Source organism: Coenobita brevimanus, chromosome 54, assembly GCF_032717465.1.
Source record: "Coenobita brevimanus isolate Jiangsu-jjx chromosome 54, ASM3271746v2, whole genome shotgun sequence".
In the NCBI taxonomy this organism is placed as follows: Eukaryota; Metazoa; Arthropoda; class Malacostraca; order Decapoda; family Coenobitidae; genus Coenobita; species Coenobita brevimanus.
The window spans coordinates 36844193-36867657 of NC_137007.1; the positions used below are offsets into that span (position 1 = coordinate 36844193).

Here is a 23465-nt window from a genome sequence, read left to right on the forward strand (position 1 = left end):
TGTCTGGCCCTTGGCCTTTGACTAATGCTGCTACTGCGAGCGGGGCAATTGGCAGGATGCACGTGGGGACGGCAGCAGGTGTGTCTGAGTTGACTGCTGAAATGTTAAAAGCCTCAGGAGATATAGGAGTGAGGTGTCACTGAGCTCATAAATAAGATTATATATGGGTGTGTTGTCCCAGATGATTAGCTGAAGAGTGTAATTGTAAATGTGTACACGGGGAAGGGCGATGCCCTGGAAAGAGGAAATTAGAGGTATAAAGCTTTTAGACCAAACAATGAAGGTAATGGAGAGACTTCTAGAAGGTATGATTAGAGAAAGAGTGAATATTGGGTTTATGCCAGACAAAGGGACCACTGATGCCTTGTTCATTGTTTGACAGCTTCAGGAAAATTATATAGGAAAGAAATGGGAACTGTACTTGTTTTTGTTGATTTGGAGATGACCTTTGACAGAGTCCCTAGAGAAATGGTGAAGTGGGCAATGAGAAAGCTTGGGATTGAGGAGTGGCTGGTTAGTTTCATTATGGCCATGTATATGGGTGCTCACACCCAGGTAAGTGTAAATGGAGATTTGGGTGATGAGTTTTCTGTGAATGTTGGTGTGCACCAGGGGTCAGTTTTGAACTCTTGTTATCATGGTACTTGAAGCCCTCTAACGTGACTTCAGAAATGGACTCCCATGGGAGATGTATGCTGATGATTTGGTGTTGATTTTTGAAAATGAAAAGGAGGCAGAGGAAAGATTTAGGAAGTGGAGAGATGGTATGGGACACAAGGGCTTAAGAGTAAATGCAGATACAACAAAAGTGATGGTATCTAGGGATGGTGGCAGTATTGTCAAAGAAGAGGGAGAGTAGCCATGTGCAATTTGCCACAGCGGTGTGGGAAGTAATTCTATTCTGTGCACTGTCTGTGATAGGTGGGAGCATAAGACATGTGGTGGGATCAGAAGTAGACTGTGAAATAACAATGATTTCACGTGAGCAGTGTGTCGGGGAGAGCAGGTGGAGATTGTCCGGCATGAAAGGACTGAACTTGCTGGTAAGTATCTTGAGTGTGTGGAAGAGTTTTGTTATTTGGGAGACATGTAATGTACATGAGGTAGGGCTGAAACTAGCTCTGTGGCTAGAGTGAGGAATGCTTGGAAGAAGTTCAGGGAGCTGTTGCCTCTCCTGACACTGAGAAGACTCTCCCTCCATGTTAAGGGATCTTTGTATGTAGCATGTGTTTGGAGTGTAATGCTGTATGGTGGTGAGACCTGGGCAGTAAAGGAAGAGGATGTTCGCAGGGTCAAACGTACAGAAATGATAATGATTAGGTGGATGTGCAGTGCGTCCCTGAAAGCGAGACCTGGGAGAGCCAGGTTCACGATGGAAGAGTTGAGGGGTAGGATGAGACTGGACTGTACCGGTATTGGTGCTGTGATGAGGAGGCAGACTGAGATGATTTTGGAATGTGGAAAGGATGGGGGATGATAAATGGGTTCAGAAAATGAGAAGTAGTACTGTTTGGGGTAGTGTTGCGAGAGGTAGACTGAAAAAGACCCAGGACAAGGTCAGTGAGTGTGACCTCAGGGATATGGGACTCAATAGGGAAGCCGCCAGAGATTGAGCAGCATGGAGACCTGCCATTAGGTGACCAAGGCTGATGCAGGAAAGCGTGTCGCAGCCTTAAAAATGAATGAACGAATGAACGAAAACATGTATGCATGTACCCATGCATGCTTGCAAAAAAAAAAGCAAAAAAAAAAAGTGGATACCAAACCCTTCTCATTTGTTTCTCCATAAATACCTGCAATTCACCCACCTATTTCAGTCCCTAGTCAGTTCTTAGCTGCTATAATTCTATGCCATGCTTTCTCACACATTTGTCAAATCCATTCACTTCTCTCAGACTACCACACCTCCCATTTTCAAACTTAATCACACACACTGTACCCATTTCAGTACTTTATCTATATCCCTTCTCTTTAAGTGACTATACCATCTATTACAAACTTTTCTAGCCTTTTAACAATAAACTTTCTTACTTTACATGCTTCACAAATCACTTTCTTATCCTATCCACTACAGTATATACAAACTATACACATCATTTAACAATTCCATTTCCACTGTACTTGTGGTACTTTTGACTTTTCACGTTCATGCCATACCAAATTCTCATACCCGTTTAATGCCACTGTGGGCACTAACACACCTTCTTGGAATCCACTTGCAGTCTCCATCCTCAGACCACTGTTTTGTACCAAAGCCTTCATAGCAACAGCCACCTTTCTTCTTGAGTCATACTGTTCTCCATTTCTGTCATGCATTTGCACTGGTTCTCTTTTCTACTGCTGCATTCAGGTACACTACCGAGTTATAATTTCTGCCCACCTCCTAATCCTACCTTGGCTGGATGGAAGTTGCATCTATAGTTCATTCCATTTAACTAGGCAGAAGCTTTTGTCCTTTTGCATCTTATTTCCCTAACTCAGGGGAAGAATAAAACAATACTAGGGCTTTACTTCCATAGAACTTCACAACCAGCACTATGTCCTGATGCTAATCTCTTGTTACAGCTCAGTATTCAAGATGGAGATATGGCAATTTTCTGACTAGTTAAGGTGAACAGAGTACGGGTTTTCACAACAAACAAAGATGTGTTTTCCACTGTTAAGGTGGTAGAACAAAGCTTTCCTAACTGCACAAGAAAGAGTTCATAATTACACTATTAAGCAGTATATACAAGCTTTGAATCAACAGACAGGCCCTCATCCAATGTGAAACCCTACCTACAAGTTGTTTTCGGTCAGAGGAAGAATTAGATGGTAAGCAGAAACTACAGCTCACAAGCATTCTTATATTCAAGTCACCAATATAAGTTTCTCCAGCACTCCAATTGATTCTTCAATACACTGTATAAGTTTTCATTCATTGGCACATCTCAGTGAGCCACCTCTGTCAACAGCCATCAGCTTTGGCATACTGTACCTACATTTACATTTAAATCATACCACTCACAGCCATTCAATAAACTCTGAACTAGTTTGCAATGATTTTAATCACCATGGGCATGCAATAACATACACCAAGTGAGAAACACTCAACCACTTACCATTTATAAATATCTGCATATCCCTTTCCATGACGCAAATAATTTAGGTTGGCTTAGGACAGCTTTGGTGGGGAATGTTACATTAGGTTGGACTGGGTTTGGTCTAGACTGGTTTGGTTTGGCTGGGTTGGATTGGGTTAAAACATTAGGTAAGAATGGAATAAGTTAGGAATGCGGGGTTAGGTTGGGTGAGGTCAGGGTGCACTGGGAACATTACAGCAGGTTGGGGTAGGTAAGGCTGCAGTAAGAATCTTAGGTTAGGTAAGGTTAGGTTGGGTTAAGTTAGGATGGAAGAACCACCCTCCAAAGGAAGACATCCTTCTCATGATGGATAAGGAGTTGTGCATTCAATCTCATCAAAGGGGCCACTGATTAATGTCAGGAAGGATATTTATGACTGAAGCCATGAATTTATAAGGCTTGAATGAAGAGTAAATGAATAAGTGAACCTTTTCACATCGGGCACTTTTGACAGTTCTATTTTTGTGTTATCCTTTTCTGTTTCTGGATTCTAAGCACCCCATATTTGGTGGTGGAAAATAAGGTAAAGATGATGCTAATGGCATTAATTATGATGCAAAACCAGAGCATTTCACCACTCAAATGATATGCTAAACAAACTGACAAGTATTTCTTACCTGTTTGAGTATCATGTAAGCTGTGGCCATGCCAAGAATTGCTCCAACATGGTCCTTGTAACTCTCCTGACTGGCTAGATTCATGAACTCCTGCAAGGCTCTCTCAGCATTAGCCTTTTGTTTTGTAGCCAGAAGAAGGAAGTTGCTCAGTATCTGGAGGCTTACTTGCTGATCTCCTGGCTTTGGACGTAATTCCTAGTAGAAAAATAAATGCCACATTTTCATTAGATATAACTCTACACCTTTGACAAAATATTGAGCTTCACCCTCAACAATATATTCCTCTATTAATCCTTGAATCCACTCAGAATCCTTAACTCGTACAGTTTTACAGCGCCTTAAAACTTATAGTTTGTGAAAATCAATTTTAAGTGTCACTTCAAGGAAAACTAGTTTAAACTGTGGTTGAACCTATATTTTCTGGTCCCTAAACAAAACTATTTTTCCTTTACACTAGTTTTGGATCTTCCAACCTTGCATTACCATCTGAATGTGCTATGAACATCTTTACAGCTGCACTGAAAAATTCTGCAAATACATCGCTAACGAGCGAAGTTGAAATTATGTAGGCAGCTCGGGTAAGGGGTGGTTGGAGGAAGTACAGGGAGCTGTTGCCTCGCCTGACATTGAGAGGACTCTCCCACCATACTAAGGGATCCTTGTATGCACCAAATGACAGGGTTGCAATGTTGTACAGTAGTGTAGTGAAAGCTGGGCAATAAAGGAGGAGGATATCTGTAGGTTCAAACATACTGAAATGATAATGTGTAGTGCATCCTTGAATGACAGGTCTGTGGGGGTTTGGTTTCTGACTGAAGACTTGAGAGGAAGTATGGGACTTAAACCTACTCATGTAGTGATGGGGAGAGGTACACCGAGATGGTTTGGGCATGCTGGGAGGATGGAAGATGACAACTTGGCGCGCAAGGTGAGAGGTGTGAACGTCAAGGGTAGGGATGCGAGAGACAGACCAAAAAAGACCTGAGACGGGATTACAGCACGACCTCAGGAATAAGGGGCTGAATAGGGAGGCAGCTAGAAATCAAGCAGGAAGGTAAGCTGGCATTAGGTGACCAAGGCTGATGCATGCACGCGTACTGGAGCCTTTAGAAACAAAATGAATGAAGGCCAGAGATGAACTGGACACAAAAATCTTACCAAAACATGCTGAACTGGACACAACAATGGTACCTCACTGGACAGCATTATTTTACCTTCTCTAGAAAAAATAATTTTTGTTTAGTCAAATACATGTTTCTTCTTCAGGGAGACTGTACAGACATCTGAAGAGAGATGGCTCAAGCCAACTTGTAACCAACATCTAGTAGTTTTGAGTTGGAGGAAAGTAGTTGAGGCATTGAGTGACCATGAACTCCATTGTTCAGCAAAGAATCTTAAAATCCCCTCACATCAAGGGTTTTTATTTGAAGTGAAAACTTTTTATGTCTACCATCATCCCAAGGAAAACCCACTGGCATTGCTGGATTAACCAGACTTTGACAATAATGGGAGACATCACACTCCCTGTACCAGCAGTGACCTGCAAACACCAGACTGCCATGGAAAGATTAAAAGATCTAATAAGTCAGCAGGAAAGAAACAAGCCAGATGTTTCCACTACCTCAAATATGACTTTTTAACCATGTAGACATCCAGTCCCTCCGTATTCAAACAATAAATAAATAAATAAATTTCCATTCATCCATCCATCATCCAATCCTACATTACCCCATGAGGAGCGTAGAAGCCCGGGGCTAGGCACCTGGTCTCAACATTTAAGATGAGAGTGACCAGCCTCACTCATCCCTGACTGGCATTACATGAGTAATCAACCCCAACCACCCCTTGGATATAAACCTTCACCGGCTCAAACCGACTGGAATGCAATAATTACCCACTAAACCACCAGGTGCCAAAATTTGGCTATATGATTACCACCAGACATAGTAAATGGTTTCCTGGTGTACGGGAAACCATTTGGCTTGTCACTCAGTGTAGGGTCACCCACAGGCAGAAGGAAAAGGAAAGAATGAAGGAAAGAAAGACAGAAAAGGGAGTGTAAAGTCACCCGTAGGCAGAAGGACAAGGAAAGAATAAAATAAAAATAAAATTGCAACACCCTCCCACATTTACTATGGTAGTGTCCTCACTCAGGGAAGGCACCCAAGCCATTGTTCTCACTGTCCTGGATCACTCCTGCAACATCTGTGAGATGAAAGTCTGGTTGGGGTTCCTGGAGGATGATCTCTGTCTGAAGGTTCTGGATGGCTGTGGTGACTGTGATGTGCAGAGTTGTGTGGTGGTTGGGGAATGATCTTGAGGTATTCTGTGCAGTTCTGGGATGTTCATAACATTTTGTTTCCTTGTGGTAGGGCACAGTGCAGTATAAAATGAACTAGGAAGGGATGAATTGCGCTGATGACATGAACTGTGTTTCTCCTTTGTTCTTGTGGTCCTTGACTGGGAGCACTTTCTTTTCATGGTAAGGCGATATGAATTTGTGGTCTTTGTACATGGTGTCATTCTTAAGGCTGTATTTCATATCAAAGGATGCAACAGCAGAAAATATACAGATAACTAAGAAACAGCATTCACAAACTGTGACCTGTATGGGGGGAAAGTGGGACATACTTATCTATCTCAATACATATGCATTAATCCCAGACGGGAGTGGGACCGAGAACCTAGAATATCAGTGCTTGACTTTAACCATATGACTATTGTATGCATAATGCTGAATCACAAAGGGTGGCTTGGGTACCAAGAATGTGTTCAAAAACTGTAATGATATGAAGACTGAGAGGTTCAAAAACTGATAGGCTTTGCTTTTACAACTGGCCTATTGTAATTATAAAATTGCACAATAAAAGGTGACCAGGTTAACCCATAAAATGCAGCAGGCTGGAAACCCAAAGTCCAACCCATGCATAAAAAATAAATACATATATAAAATAAATAAATGAAGTTTCTCATATTTATTTTTGCCTTTCCAATTGGAAGATGTGATAAAAGTATATGTATATCAATTCTCAGTTTGATATATGTCACAGTTTAGCTGCTACAGTGCTCTGAAGTTCGGTAATTTTGAACCTCTGAAAAAATACACTCCTGGTCCGAGGCTTCTTGTTCATATTTTTAGTTAGTCGTTTTCCAGGGAGGGGCACTAACCCTCCGCCAACCCACTTGCTGTCATACAGGAAACACACGTTGGTTGGTTATAAGGTTACCACCCAGAGTTGTAAATGCTTTTCTGGTTTACAGAAAATCATTTGGTTTGCCACTCAATGTAGAGCTACCCCAAAACAGGGTATCACTACACCAAGTGGGTGGATGATGGGCGCTCCCACTTACCAGAGGAGGAGAAGGAGGGGGAGGCCAAGGATGAGATGAAGGGATGGAACGGAGAGGAATATGCGAGAGGGGGGTGTGAGCTGGAACCAGGGAAATGAAATGACAGGGGACAGGGTGACATAGAGGTGATTTGTTTGTGGCCACCCCTTACGGGATTAAGGCGTCTGGCAATAGATAGAAAAAAAAAAAATATGGATATATATATATACAGTAGGTGGGGGCATTCACCGTCCACTCACTTGATGTAGTGCTGCTCTCGGGTGACTGCCCTCTCCTCTCTTCCTTCCTTCCTCTTCTGTATTTCTTTCCTTCATTCTTTCCTATCTCTTCTGCCTATGTCTTTCTTTCCTTTATTCTTTCCTCTTCCTTCTGCCTATGGGTGAATCTACACTGAGTGACAAGCCAAAAGGTTTCCTGTACACCAGGAAACCATTTACTATGCTGGGTGGTAGCCATATAATCAGATTATGGCACATGGTGGTTTAGTGGGCAATTAAGGCAATCCAACTGGATTGGACCAGTGCAGGTTTATATCCAAGGGAAGGTTGGGGTTTACTGCTCATGTAATGCCACTCAGGGATGAGTGAGGCTGGTCACTCCCATCTTAAATGTCAGGACCTCCAACGCTTCTCATGGGGAGGCACAGGATAAGATGATAAATGAATGAATTATTTTTTTTCCAAAGACCAGTTTTATGCATATATCATAATATTAAAGACAGCAAGCTGCAGCATGGGAGTCCAAATTTTCAGGTCAATATCTGCCAGAGCTACACCATAAGGAGCTTGGATATTTTCTTTATTTTGAAGGTCACACTTACACAAGAATGAAGCTACCAAGAAAGTTCAATATAAATTAATTTCACGAGTACCACATGGTAGAGTGTATGCATAACTATTGTGACACAAAATCAACCCAGTACCTGCCTTGGTGCATCCATCTATCTCCCTATAGCCAAACACCATGATCCCGTAAGGAGTGGCTGTTTGTCTTTGAGTTAGCTGTTTTATAGGGAAGGGCATAAACCCTCTGCCAACCCACTTGTTGACACGCAGGGAATATGTGTATGGGTTGGTTATATGGTTACCACCCGGTTTTATAAATGGTTTTTTGGCTTACAGGAAACCATTAGGCTTGTCATTCAATGTAAAGCCACCTGAAACGGAAAGAAGAGTAATAAAAAGTAGTAGAAAAGATGGGAGAAATATGAAGAGAGGAGGGCAGACACAAAAAAAAAAAGAATGATAAAGATTATGGAAGAAGTAGGCAGCACTACATTAAGTGAGTGGATGATGGTTGCCACAACCTATTGCCTTGGTGTGGCCATGGTGGATTTTTAAAGTTTGATGGGCTGGACCTTGACTTTCCATCTTAACAAACAATATCAAATGACGAGTGCGTGGGGTAAGCTGTGAGCTGCTGTAAAGGCTCTAGATACCTCCATGATATATTTCATGTCATCCATCAACAATTTGCTCCACCAAATGCATGGAAAATTAAATTTGAACCTAACACTGGAAGTGTACATCACAAAGAACCTCAAAACTGCTGTCGTGGCACGTCACAGTTAATGGATTAATGACATACACCTTCCACCAAGTACATGTCACTGATCTCAGCATATATGAGCAGTAATATACCCAAAAGCACATTTGTACTTGCTTTCTGGATCTTACCTTACCCAGTCTTTGGGTGAGAAAAGAGATCTGGATGACAATGATGAACTACTATACAATGTACAGATAGTTAATACATTTTTTACTACGAAATGTGTTTAGGAAAGTGTAATTTGAAATGCATACAATCTATTTCCTTTGCAAATAAAAGAGTAATCATGATCAAAAGCACCCATACATTAAGAGAAAACTGAATACCAGTATTGTATATACTTTTTATTAAGTCTTTCAGCACGGCAGAAAGTGGTGAGAGAAAAAGGGAAGGGGAGTAGGCAACAACAATTTTAAACAGCTAATTAACAAAAGCATCTCTGACCTTGAGAAGCTTGTCAGCAGTTCTGATGGCCATGTCAAGGGTGTCTCGTGCTCCGGACTGTCCAACCTCCCCATCTACACTCTCAAAAGTTTCCCCACCTATAGTGTCATTGTCTGGGTTGAGGCAGATCTCTATCATATTGTAAATGGCACGTTGACCCCACTCCTCATCCTTGCGTGCCTTGTTGAAATACTTGAGTGCTGCATTAGGGTTGCCTTGGTACCTGTAATCCATTTCACATTTATAAAACAGGGCTGATTATGAACCAGAACATTTTTTTTTTTTTTTTCCCCCCAAAGGAAAAAAAAAAGGAACAAAAGGTGAATAGGCTGAAGACTCTGTCCTTTCCAAAGAGCGCCAACAATAAAAGCCAAAATCAAGATCCACTAAATTTTATGATGTCTTGACACACTACATTTAACAGACTGGAGGTCATAAGCCAATGGCTGTCTGAGGAAGACTGTTCTTGATCTGACGAAACATCAAAAAATACGAATATCAGTTAACTCCTGCATTATAGACTTGGACAGAAAGGGGTTGAGCGAGTATGAATTAAATAGTGTGTATCTATACATAGACAGTTTAGAGAAGCATTGTCCAATGCAGCAGTGATAGTAATAAATGTCAAAGGAGTTAGTAAGAGCAGGGGAACCAATGATACACAAACTTCTGATGCAACTCCACAAGGCCTATATGAGACAGCCACAACCATAATAGACAAAGTGCCAGAAAAAATGGAAAAAGATAATAAATAAATATATAAACTAAATAATCAAATAAATAAAAACAGAACAATAAAAATGTATGTGCATCACGATGTAAAGGACACCAACTCAGGAATGAATTTATTAAAAATGAATACATAAAAAGTGGGAAGCTTTCTTAATGTGACACCAGTAAAACTGGTTGACTCCTCTTTTCTGTCATACAGACATTCCTCAACTCATTAACCCCTGAGAGGATGATAGTGTCCCACAGAAGGGCAACTTCAGCTTGCAGTTCACTGGGTTAATAAAAAGCAGCTGTACTGAAAACTCACACACACCTGGAATAGAACCAAAGAAGCTTTACGTACCACTCAAACAGCCCACGGCAGAAATTATATCCTGCATCAGTACTGGGTCTCAGTGTAGCTTGTTCTGCCCGGTCCAGGTATGGTCCAGCCTCATCCAAGGTTCCAGTTCGACGCATAACCTCTACCAACCGGGCCAATGCAGGAAAATATGCAGGGCGACGTTCTGAACAACATATGACAATCAATCTGTATCCTATGGAGTTCATGCTTTTTGATAATACAGGCAGCTCAAGTTATATGCCAGTGATGTGTTCTAAAATATCACAGTTTTTTTTTTCATGTAAGTGGTGCTGTAAAATGGGAGTTACTAAAATGAAACTTCACTAGGCAATTTCTCTGTAATTTACTGTGGATTGAACTGTAAAAATGAATGACAAATGGTGACATACTTGTCCAGTAAGGACTAATTAATTTAAACTAATGTACCAGTACAGCATGGTCTTCTGGGAAAAAATATCATTTCCCCAATGTCATATTTCAATGAATTCTTAGTTATATAACTCTATGCAATATGAAGACTAGATTTTTAAAAGATGACATATTTTTGAAAATGTTACACAATACTACATTATGGTAGGTTACAAATAAATGCTGGTAAAACTCTGCCTTTAAGTAACAAACAAATGGAACAGCACAAAATGCATCACACATATAACTATCAAACAGCATTTAACCTCTTCAGTACTTAGACTTTTCTCATTTTATTCTTATTCTCTCCAGATTAATTTTACTGTACTCCACCGAGGAGAGACAGTTAAAAATGCAGACATTCCCTTTACTAAACTCCTTCACTACTAGGATGCTCTCCTACACTGGAAAAAAATAACATGGGAGTAACAAGAATACTCTTCAAATGAAACTCTCAGACAGAAGGGGCTGAGATGGAGATACCTTTTACTGTATATTCAAGAAAATTTTATATCACAGTATAGCAGGATCTGAACATCTGCATGTTTTTGGTATTGGGTGACCACATAAACTGCAAATTTACAAAAGTGGTACAATACTGTACAGTATGTTAATAGTATATTAAATCTGAAATGCTAATTTTGTTGTGGCACCTTCCCAAAATGAGTTATTTGAGAGGAGCATGTGAAGTCACATGGAGAGAGAGACTGACAAATGAGGAAGTGATGAAGCATTGTGGTGTGGATGTGGATGTGACAGGATGTTAGGAGAAACACACTGAGATGGTCTGGCCATGTGGAGACGATGGAGAACGAGAGACTGACAAGGAGAGTGCTTGGCAGTAAGGTAAAAGGGGGGAGAGGGAGGGGGAGGTGAAGGATGAGATGGTGGGATGGAGTGGTGAGACCGGGAGGTGCGAGGTGGGAGCAGGGCAGTGAAATGGCGGGGGACAGGGTGACATGGAGGCGATTTGTTTGTGGCCACCCCTTACAGGATTAAGGCACCTGGCAATAGATAGATAGACAGACCTTTCCAAAGTATTTTCCTGTTTTCAGAGTACAGTAATTTACATTCACTCTTCTTCCTACATCATTTGGCACTTTCTTTTGTCTCTTCACACATCTCTCTATAATATGCTAACTGAATAAAAACTTTATTTTGATATAAAGAATAAAGACTTTTGTGGGTGGTGTAGCTATTACAGTTGAGTTGATATCTGAAGGTTCAGTAAATCAAAGCTGAAAATTATGTGTTGTGATAGACAAACATAGGATTACTCACCTAAGAGTTGCTGGAAGTGAAACATGGCCGTATCATACTCATTCCTTCGATATGACAGGTCAGCCATCATGACAGTAGCACTGTCGTTCTCTTTATCAGTCCTCAACAGTGTCATACATGTGTACTGGCACTGGTCTAGGTCATTGGTCTGTGGCAAGGGACAAAATACAAGTCAATTTACAAAAAATGCAATGATTTTAAAGTTCGATATAAGCCAGTCCTATATTAGGTGTTTGGACCTTGCCCAAGACTAGGCTACCATTATTCAGTACAGAGCAATTGACGGTGGATGACCACGTACTCCCCTTGGTGACATCATATGATTAAAAAGATTTTCAGTCACCTACTGGGGATTGAACCCATGCACATGACTGGGTCATCACTCCAGCTAAGGTGTTCTACTCAGTCCACCAAGTGTGCCTTAACCCTTCCCTCACTCCCAACTCCTCCCGGGTTGTTGAAGGACCAAAAACCTCCTTTTCATCATCATCATCAGCAACATCATCATCATCATCATCTGGACCTCCTTTCCCACCCAGGGGCAGGGTGAGGAGTAGCAACATTCAGATAACCCAAGTTTGCCCAATCCAATGGGCCACGCTTCCATTCACTCATCATTCAAGCCCCTAGAATCCTGGCTCTTATCTGATAAGCCAAAAACATTCACTACATTCTGTAGCTTCACATAAACGTATCCGATACAGTCAACCTCCTTTTCACATGAGAGAAGTGGAGACTTCCATACGAAAAAGAAGTTACCTCTCTCTCTGCAGTCATTGCCAGCATTTCATGGACGTTCGGGGGACTCATCTCAGGCCAAAAACCTCTGTGACTGGTCTTCATGACACTAAAAAATGCAGAAAGGGCAGCATAACCTCTCTCACAGTTGCTAATGATAGGTCTGCATTTCAAACTTCCAAGTGCCTGGATGATGGCTGCCGATATCACACAGCTTCTTTGAGGGATGCTTTGTATGTTTTATGTTCACATTCTTAGTATGGAGGTTATCATAAATATGTCAGCAACACTTATGGGCTTTTGCAGAGATTATTCTGAATACCCAGTAATGCAAGACAACACTGTTCAAATGAAGGATGCTCCTAGAACTCAAAAGCTTTACTCAAAAATACAACTTCTCTATCCTAAAACCCATGAGTCCAAGAATGTCTTTCTAAAGCTGATTAAAACAGCATTATGCTAACCAACAATGTAAAAACAACATCCTTGGGCTGAAAAACTTACCCAAGATATATTTTTATCCCTTCATTCTAAAAGCATCTTTCTCATGTTGAATAAAACCCTCTAGATTAAAACAAATTAATATACATGACATCCTTGGGCTGAGAAGGTTGGAAGTAGTATCCATCTATCATAAAATCCTTCATTGCCCCAGGGCTAGGCTATTCAGTCCACAAATTTAAGGTGAGGGTGACCAGATGTAGTCCGTGAGAGGAAGTATCACAACTAGAAAAATTAAGAGTCAATTGGAGTACCGCACCTGCATGTAAAGTTTGGCAAGTGCAAGAAGTGTGGGAGGGTGATCAGGATCATATGTGAGAGCCTCCTTGTATAACTTGATGGCTTGCTCAAAATCACGTTGGTTAGCTGCATGCTCGGCCATCTTACTACACATGCTGTAATATACAAAATACATCTCACATAACATTCTGTACTGTTTGGGTCCCTAAAACAAATGTAGCTACTTAGCTTGTAATTCATGGAATACTGAATTATTACTTGTTTTCTTTGCCTACCTTACACTCTTACTCAATCAGTCCAAGCTAACCAACTGATTAAATACTTTCCAGGTTTCATGAACAATCTACATTCTGTGGAATGCATCTCCAAAAACATGGAATAAAAATCTAAGCTATCACTTGTATCATGGATTTCCAAGTTCTAAATACTTCTTACGCCTCCTGCATCTCACTGGGATTTTCTGAAAAAAGGAAAAGCAACAACTCTGACTAGCTAATCATTATTGTAAACAATGAAAGGTACAGGGTAAACTACTGTACAATGAATTCATTTTTTCATTCCTTACCTAATCCAGTGTTACCCCAGGAGCGTAGAAGTCCAGGGCTAGGCAAGTTGGTCTTGGCATTTTAGACGAGAGTGACCAGCCTTACTCATCCTCGTGACATTACGTACCGGTAAGCAATCAATCCCAATCACCATAGATGTATAAACTAATACTGATGAGCATAATTTGTCTTACTTTACTGTTATCCCACCGCTGCCAACAATCTTGATAGCGTGGTCGTATGTACTTGTAGGGAGATAGGGAGGTTGGGAGATAGGGAGGTCGAGTATAGATCATCAAAGCACTGCCAGAATAAAGTCGTGAGACGTAGTACGGCTCGAACTTGTCACTGCTTATTAAATGGTGGGTTGTCGGCAAGAATGAATAGGTAGGTCTCTCTCTCTCTCTTTTTCACCTTCTCTCTTTGTGTATCAGCAAGGTGAGTTGGAACACTCCTGGGTTACGGAGTTTTATTATACAGTTATATCAAATAGTGATTTACAGCATAACAGAGCGTGATGGTAAAGCCTTCTAGCTGACCCTCGTGTTATCGGGCCTTCTCTCCAACCTCTTCTGACCTGAAGGGAATCTCTCCAACATTATATACAACATGCAGAGGATGTGTGTGTGTGATGTAGGGTCTAGTAGATTTCCATTCACGTGGACTAACTGAATAAGGACTGGTTATTCCACGTGTTTGAATATGTCATGAAATTCTTGGTTATCTGGACTACAAAGAGACTGTTTGAAATACATCATATGTTAAGCATTCTTGATGGTCTAGAACAACAAGATTGTGGATATACATTACAGTATATGGATTGACATTCCTAGTAAGAAGCTGTGTACGTCTCCAGCAGACACTTCATCCTGTACATTGTGTTATGAGATATATACTAGTGCCTATACTGTATAATGCCTGCAACCACTTGGGTAAAAAAGCCAATTTTTGCATCTACTTTGACATCCCTCTCCAGTTTCCCCACATTCAGTGATAACTGCCATATATCATTACAAAAAGCAGTCATCATAATCCTCACCTGCCAGCAAGCTGTCTCTGCTCAGGTACACTGTCAGGCAACTCCACCTGTGCCCGCTTTAGTACTCGCACTTGCATGTCCTTCCCTCGACTAAGGGTGGTCAAAGCCTGGTCATAGTGTCCACTGCGCTCATGAACCTGGGAAACAATGGACAACTAAAATTAATGAATCACAAGTATTATTGCTAATATATTTTTCTTGTGTTGCCCATCTCTGTTAAACTACTATGTTGTTCCATTATTTACATGGGTAAAACAGCAATTTTGCTGTGGGATAATATCTTCGCAATGCCGATAACTCCAATTCAAAGGTCCATAGCTCCCAAACAATTGCAATAATTCGGCTTCTGAAGAGCTTAGGTTTTAGAGGAATGCCAACCTAACAAGGTCATGTGAAGTTTTGAACCACTGTGTAAGGAAACTGTGTTTGAGAATGAAATTGTTTAACAAAAATTTTCAGCATTTATTGCATCAATAAAAACTTGAAAAAAAAAAAAAAATCTATTTACCCATTATTTACAGGTTTCAGGTTAAAAGTGGTTAAGAACTGTTTGCACTGTTCTCTCTCTCTCTCTCTTTCTCACACACACACACACACACACACATACATGCATGCACATACACATGCATGCACACATGCACAGATGCACGCGTGTGTGCACACACACACACACACACACACACATACATGCATGCACATAAACATGCATGCACACATGCACAGATGCACGTGTGTGTGCACACACACACACACACACACACACACACACAAAACAGTACCCTGCCATTACTCGTGCCGTGGGAGTCCCCCCGACCAACTTACCAACCGTGAAACAATCACTGAAACAATGAACAATGACCGATGCCAATGACGTAAAGTTTGCCCAATGCATGACATAGGCCCTACTGTATGGTAGCCTATGGTACCTATGCCTAGTTATAATCAATTGTGTATGATATGTAGTGTGATATTATAAAAATAATAAGACTAAATATTATAACAATAATAGCAAAAAACAGCTCGCAGTGAAATCACCCTGTCAGGCAGGGTAATTTCGCCGCGACGCTATTTCCCCCCCCCCCCACAACTGAGTGACAAGCCAAATGGTTTCCAGAACTCCAGGAAACCATTTATTATGCTGAGTGGTGACCATATAAACAAATTATGGTGCCTGGTGGTTTAGTGGGTAATTATGGTGCTCCAAATCAGACTGAGCCTGTGCAGGTTTATATCTATAGGGTGGTTGGGGTTTACTGCTCATGTAATGCCATTCAGGGATGAGTGAGTCTGGTCACTCTCATCTTAAATGTCAGGACCAACTTACCTAGCTCGGGCCTCCTATGCTGCTTATGGGGAAACAGGATTAGATGATGATGATGATGACGATGATGATGATGATGATGATGACAAAAATGATTAGAGGTATCTTTAGCAGAAGGGCTGAATGTACAGATAATGCAATAAAAATATCAATACTCCACATGTGGTAGTCTGCATTTAGCAAAAACCACCATTCATGGCAATATTACCCCGTTTTACCCTATACTATAACCTTTTCTCTCTCTCTCCCTGTATCCCTGCCTTACACACCTTGGCTAACAGGTTCAGAAGTTTGGCCTGGGTTAACATGGAGGAGAGGTCAGCTGGATTGTGAGACTCCACCTCCAGGGCTTGAGAAATTGTCTTCTCTGCTTTATCATACTGTTTCAGCCTCATCTGCAGCTCAGCCATATCATACCTGTAGAATTTAGTACAGTAAACAAAGGATGGCCTCTATGATTGCTCATTATGTATTCATTTCATATCAATAATATATACTGCTATGGGTAGATGATGGAGGGTTGCCATGAGAACATAATCCATGCTGGCCAATAATCAGCCAAACCCAAAACTGTGTGCTGAAGGACTAAGCCACTTACAGTACAAGATGGATGGCTACCACTGATCATGAGGGATGCTGCCATGAGAATAAAGCAGGAGTAAAAGCTTAGTAACTAGCCTCAGAACCACAAATTCTTATACATAAGTTCAGTCACAGATACAGTTCATGGATTCAAAGTCCAAGGTGAGATTCTCACACTTACCAGTTTTACAGTTTCTGACCTCTTTCCTTCTGGCATACTTGAGAAACAGGAGAAAGAATGTTTCATGTATTCTTTGTGTTTCCAGATGAATAGAGGGAAGGGATAGTATGGATCATGAATCTCTTTAGCTTCAAAATAACTATCTAAGAACAGTTCAGTAGCTAAGCCTCAGATCTGGGTTGTGTGCCTGCTTATGACCCAAGAAAAGTAGACAGGCCCATGCAGCTGTGTGGAATGTTAAGAGGCATGAATAAAGTGTGTAAAGCAACAGAGTTTGCAATGGGGTTTAAAAAAAGGTGATGTAGTGAGCTGTGTCAGATAAAAGAGGACATGAACTGAATGTATGGGAATGCAGGACAGCCCTTGGACCCCACCATGTTTAGGGGAGCTTATATGGAGAACCACTCCACAAGATAGGCATACTTCACTCACATTCAAATTCATTTCACTGAATAAATCTTTTTCTTACTCCTTTAATGTCTAACCTTAGTTGATTGCTACTGCCAGTCTTGATGGCCTCTTTGTAGTAGTTAATGGCTTTTCCATATTGATGTGTCTTCACCAATGCGACCCCCATTCGGCATGCCAACAAAGAGTCTCGAGGATTACGCTTTAGCGCCTGCTCATACACCTGTTAAGATGATGGTTGCTTACTTTAGTGTTTAAACAACTTATAATTCAGAATACAGTACTGTATATACAATATTCAAACAATGACTGAAGTAGTGGACAACTGAAACATATGGAATAACCTTTTTTTTTTTTCTTTTTTAATGGCCACAGACCTATTTTCCACTCTCAGCAAGTAAATTTGGAGGTATCCTTAGGAATCAAGTTAGTAAGCCACTTAAAACACAACTCAAAGGAGTACAAAGAAGAACTGCACAACAGAAAGCAAACAGCAACAGATCTACTGGTCCTTATGGGGCAGCTTGTTACAAGGAAGACTGTGCCTACAATATCTACTTCAACAAGCTAAAGATAAGGACGGCAAAGCAAGAAGGCCTCCCCGACCCACCAAACCCTCTATCTGTCTACCTATCTATCTATATCTATCTGTCTATCTATTGAAATAATACCATCCATCCATCATCCTACATTGCCCCATGAGGAGCATAGGAGCCTGGGGCTAGGCAAGTTGGTCCTGACATATAAGATGAAAGTGACCAGCCTCACTTATCCCTGAGTGGCATTACGTGAGCAATAACCTCAACCACCCCTTGGATATAAACCTCCACCGGCTCAATCCGATTGGAGTACTGTAATTACCCACTAAACCACTAGGTGCCATAAATTGGTTATATGGTTATCACCCACCATAGGAAATGGTTTCCTGGTGTAAAAGGAAACCATTCGGCTTGTCACTCAGTTGTTGAGTCACCCACAGGCAGAAGGAAGAGGAAAGAATGAAGGACAGAAAGACAAAACAGGGAGTGTAAAGTCACCCGCAGGCAGAGGGATGTGGAAAGAATGAAGTAAAGAATGACAGAAGAGGAAGGCAGGAATGGAGGGAGGAGAGGAAAGAGCAGACACCCGAGAGAAGCACTACATCGAGTGAGTGGACGGTGAGCGCCCCCACCTACCACACCATACATATAATATATATATACAGTGAAATCTCGAATTTCGATGGTTTAGATTTCGACAATTCAAATTTTGATGCATTTTCGAGTGGTCAGCCTATCTCACTTTTCAATGCCCAAATCGCGTTTTTCAGTGCTCTCAGGGCCTGACTCCAACCAAAACAAGCCGTGTGCAAGGCAATGTTCTACTGTCGGTGGCCATCTTGCGACTGTCCTGCCCTCTACAGCCAAGCGCTGCAGTTTCAGCCTGTACCTTCCACGTGTGGACGTGCATTTCGCTGTAATTTCGTTGTATGTATTTTCATTTTGTCTTTTCGTTGCAACTTACCTGTTTCAAGATGGCAAGAAAGAGTGGTTCTTCGGGTAGCGTGGTAATGGACAAGAGCAGCTTGGCACCTCTAAATCTTTGCAGCCAGAGGAGAAAAGGGAATACAGGAAGGGGCAGAAATACACCAAGTACAGTATACCCTTGCTGACAAGGCAAAAATCCGTATTCTACACTACAGTATGGCAATGCTGTACAATGCAGAACTACAGTTACTTAACCATAATTATAGTTCATAAAGTTTACAGGGGGTGTGGGCAAAAAATCATGATTTTATGTAGTGAGGTTCAGAGGCCCTGGACCCAAACTAATTTTTCCCATAAGAAGTTCAATTTAAATTTCAATTATTTGAACATCAATAAAATTTTTCGGTACACATGTCTATTGAAATTCGAGATTTCACTGTATATAGATAGATAGATAGATACAGATATAGACAGATATTTCTAGTACAGTAAGACCTCACTATAACGGACTAATTGGGGCCCAAGCCATTCTGAAAAACGCGAAATTCCGATAAAAGCAACATCCAGACTTTCCCCTGCTAACCCGGACTTTTTTCCAATATATCAGACATCAGTCCGGATCTCATGAACAGCTTTTAAACGGTTTTGACTACCACTGCAGGAGTGTACTGTGTTATAGCTTCACTACATTAATCAAATGGTATAGTACTGTATATATAATAATACTGTACTGTACAGTGATAAACATGTCTTTTATTTACCTTATTGTGGTGAACATACCTGAAGTGGTCAGGCAGTCCGGACTGCTTCTGGCTTTATTAGACTTTTTCCAATATATAGGAATTCAGTCCGGTGGCTCCTCGAGTCGGATAAAAACCAATTCCGGTCTATTGAAGTCCGTTATATTGAGGTTTTACTGCGTGTATGTATATATATATATACATATACATACATACATATATATATATATATATATATATATATATATATATATATATATATAAAATGCATATACCAGTATTCATATATACAGTAACGTCATGAAAGAATGAATCATCATTCATTAGTAAAGCACTATGCATTTAACATGCTGTACAAAGGACTGATGTACTTAATTAAGTACTTAAACCAGAAAAAGAAAAGTTGCATGACTGACCTCAATGGCTCTGTCAGGCTCCTGTATGGCCATGTAGGCATCTCCAAGCATGAGGTAGCTCTGAGGAGTTGGGTCCTTTTCTACTACCTCCCTGTAAGGCAATGTAACTGTGATAGGACAGTGCTGTACTGATACTAAACTATCAGCTAGGAATGATAAACATTTAAAGTATTAGCTCATTAAATCCAATGACATTTTCGATTTATTCTTGCTAGCTTTACAATGATTTTATTCACCCTAGGACAGACTTTCTCAAACTGGAGAGGCTAATTTTAACCATTAATCTCTAACAGTGCGTAAAGCTGTAAAACACCATATGAAGGCAAATCGCTGCAGTCCATGATCTATACATAAGAACATATAACAACTGCTTTCTTTTTACACAAGTAAAAGGAACATGGGAGTTTAAACAAATATTGTATAAAACAAAAGTTTAATCTGAAGTTAAAATGCAACTTTGTTAACAAAGTCAAATCAAAATCAGTCTGACTTGCTGCATTAAACCAAACCTTCCAAGCTCACCACTCTCACATTTACATAACCTATCCCTCTTAACCTAACTTTATTTCTATTTAAATAACAAAACCTATATCTATCAAAACCAAACTTAATTTATTTTAACTCATTTATCTTAACCTGACCTATGTTACAAGTTACAGTATACTGTATAATATACTAGCCTACTGCGGCCGGGTATTCCTTCCCACCCTGATATATCTAACCTATATATATGGCAATTGCACATGTATTCCTGACTGCTAGTACTGTAGTTGGTATGCAGTCATATTCTGCTGGTACTGTTCTGATATCGTGCGTGACGATGCCATAGTTACATGTTAGAGATATTACGGTGCGAAGGAATACCTGGCCACAAATGTACAGCACCCCATGAAGTGATGACAGAGTTTCATATTGTTTTGGTCACTGTGGTCTGTCAGACATTAGATGAACAAGTAAACATAAATAATCTTTCGTACTTTCATCACATCACATAATCTGATAAAACACATAATTCATCATGCTGGGCATTAATAAGAATGGACAATATAAGGCAAAGATATATTAGAATTCAAAAGTGTCTGACATGTCTAACCTATTTTAATGTGTTGTGAATTACCCAGGACAGTATTCCGATCGTGTTTCTAAGGTAGTAGCCTAATATTACGTCCCAGGTTTCTAGCATCTCTAGGCTTGCTATCAAATTTATCCAGAAATAATAGAGCCAAAGGCACGTCCTGAACGCTGTTCCCCTACTATACCCAGACCCTACCTATAACCAACTTCCAGCCTATACCTAACATATTTGTACGGACCTATGCTAACTTTGGCAGTGTTTTCTGGTCATTCTGGGATAATAAGACACTAAAACACACATATCCAAAGTAATGCTAAACACCAGGAAAACCAAGCAAAAAAAAACACTGAAAGCCAAAAAACCCTCTACCTATACACTTCTGTATGTACAGTACAGTACCCCTCCTAATTTTGGCACTGTCTTCAGGTCAATCTGACATATTTAGGAATAAAAAAATAACAGACAAACATAAGAACAACCACAGTAATGCTAAACACCAAGAAAACCATGAAAGAAAACTAATGAAAACCAAAAAACACCCTACCTATACACTACTGTATGTAGAGTAACTCTCCTAACTTTGGCACTGTTTTCAGGTCAATCTGACATATGCCTAGATACAGAGTTTCACGAGCTTTCTCGTGGATTTTGCTGAATTTCAATACAACCAATAGTAGTCGAATACACTGCAAAAAAATTTAAAAACTCACGAGTCAGTGTTATCACCAAGGAGGAGGGTAGGGGCTGATGAAATGAGGGGGGAGCCTGGAAGGTATGAAGGAGGGATGGGAGGGGAGGAAGAAGCGAGGCTGTGGGCAGGATTCTCACCCTTCTGTAATGAGGTGGACAGGCACTTTTACCGTACATATACTCGTGGCTGGCGGTCTGTTATATGTCCAGTGACCATGTGGAAACACAACTCCCGGTGACTGGGTGATTTTGGACATTCGGCAGAGAGGCGGGCGGCCGCTGTCACCAAACATGTACTTGTGGCTTGTGGTCTGTGTTGCAATCTCGGTGGCAGTCAGGAAAGACTTAGCCTGGTGATCGTACAACTTTGGACATTCGGTGGGGATGTGTACGGACGTTTTGACATCGCATGTTGGTTACAGTCATATTACTCGGGTGCTGAGGGTTCACTGGGAGTGATCGGAGGGGCTTGTGACTAACCTTTAAGTACAAGGAAGGACGGATATATTAGTTCTGGTTGTGGACTACGGCCTACTTCCACTCACAGCTTGAGCCCATTGGCCATGATACTGAATGTCTGAACATATTGGCAGGTTGGTCGAAGTTCTTGGGGACTTTAACGTCCAGATAATAGCAAGTAAATTTGGATAATGGTTTAATAAAGCCAAGGTCCTCCATCCGGATAATGAACACGTCTGAATACTGCATGTCCAAATAAATGAGGGATTACTAGTTCATCTTGCTAAGTGCAGTACAGTATTACAGTATGTAAGCTGGACAAAGCTGGGCAATGATATATTAGAATTTCAAACTGTCTGGTACATCTTCCAAATTTTAATGTGTTATGTATTATTCTGCACGTTTTTCATATCTGAATGTGTTAAATATTATTTTGCGCAATATATCCACCATATTCCCGAAGCCGTAGCCAAATGTTATTTCCTCAGGATCAAGCAAAAATGAGCTAGTATCGGAAGCCAGTTGAGATTTTTTTATTCTTACATACAGTGTTTCCGTTGATTTTCAAATGCTGTGAGCATTATATAACAAAAGGATGACTAAGAAGATGCTTTGGTATTAAGGATATATTATACGAGATAGCACCTAGACATTTCTCCCTCATTATCCCCTCAGTGAATGCTATTAAAATTATTGATGATTTATTCTTTCGAGGGAGTAACAAAACATTTTCAGTTTTAGGGAAATAAATGTCGCAGTCTACATTTTTTCTTTTAATCAGGCTAGGCAATACAGGTAATCCTGAACACAGTTAATCCCTATAATGGATAAGTGAATATCATTTTTCCTCAACCTTATTCTTTCTTATTTCACGTTTCTGACCAAATAAACTAAATTAGGTTTTGCTAACAACTTAAATTCAAGATCTCAAGTCATTTACGTAGTGCAGTAATTGTTTGCCTCTAGGCAACAGATGTCTCCCTTCGTGCTTGTGGATGGTCCTTCTTGAACAGCCTACTTACTTTGTTTTCCTGCCTTCCACCATCCATGGAGACAGTAAAATGGAAATATATTTATTGAAGTTATTCTCTGATGTTATAACAAAGAATTTCATTAATATAAGTCTATCTATTTTAACAGTATTTATTCATACAACATTTCAGTGTCTGGCCATTCAACAATTCGATTATAGTTTTTGGTCACACAAGATTTCAGCTC

The 23465-nt window shown here is 40.5% G+C and overlaps 1 protein-coding gene across 1 annotated transcript in view; it reads right to left on the bottom strand.

Moving 5' to 3' along the window:
• The window catches only part of LOC145400961 (tetratricopeptide repeat protein 21B-like), a 60556-nt gene that overhangs the window by 13814 nt on the left and 23277 nt on the right, over positions 1-23465 (bottom strand). Inside the window, exons 15-23 of the mRNA XM_080273326.1 lie at positions 20024-20114; positions 17479-17624; positions 16500-16647; positions 14910-15046; positions 13345-13480; positions 11847-11994; positions 10158-10320; positions 9083-9305; positions 3740-3934 (exon numbers count right to left, since the gene is read on the bottom strand). Coding sequence (XP_080129452.1) covers positions 3740-3934; positions 9083-9305; positions 10158-10320; positions 11847-11994; positions 13345-13480; positions 14910-15046; positions 16500-16647; positions 17479-17624; positions 20024-20114 — 1387 coding nt within the window. The remainder of the gene's footprint in view (positions 1-3739; positions 3935-9082; positions 9306-10157; positions 10321-11846; positions 11995-13344; positions 13481-14909; positions 15047-16499; positions 16648-17478; positions 17625-20023; positions 20115-23465) is intronic.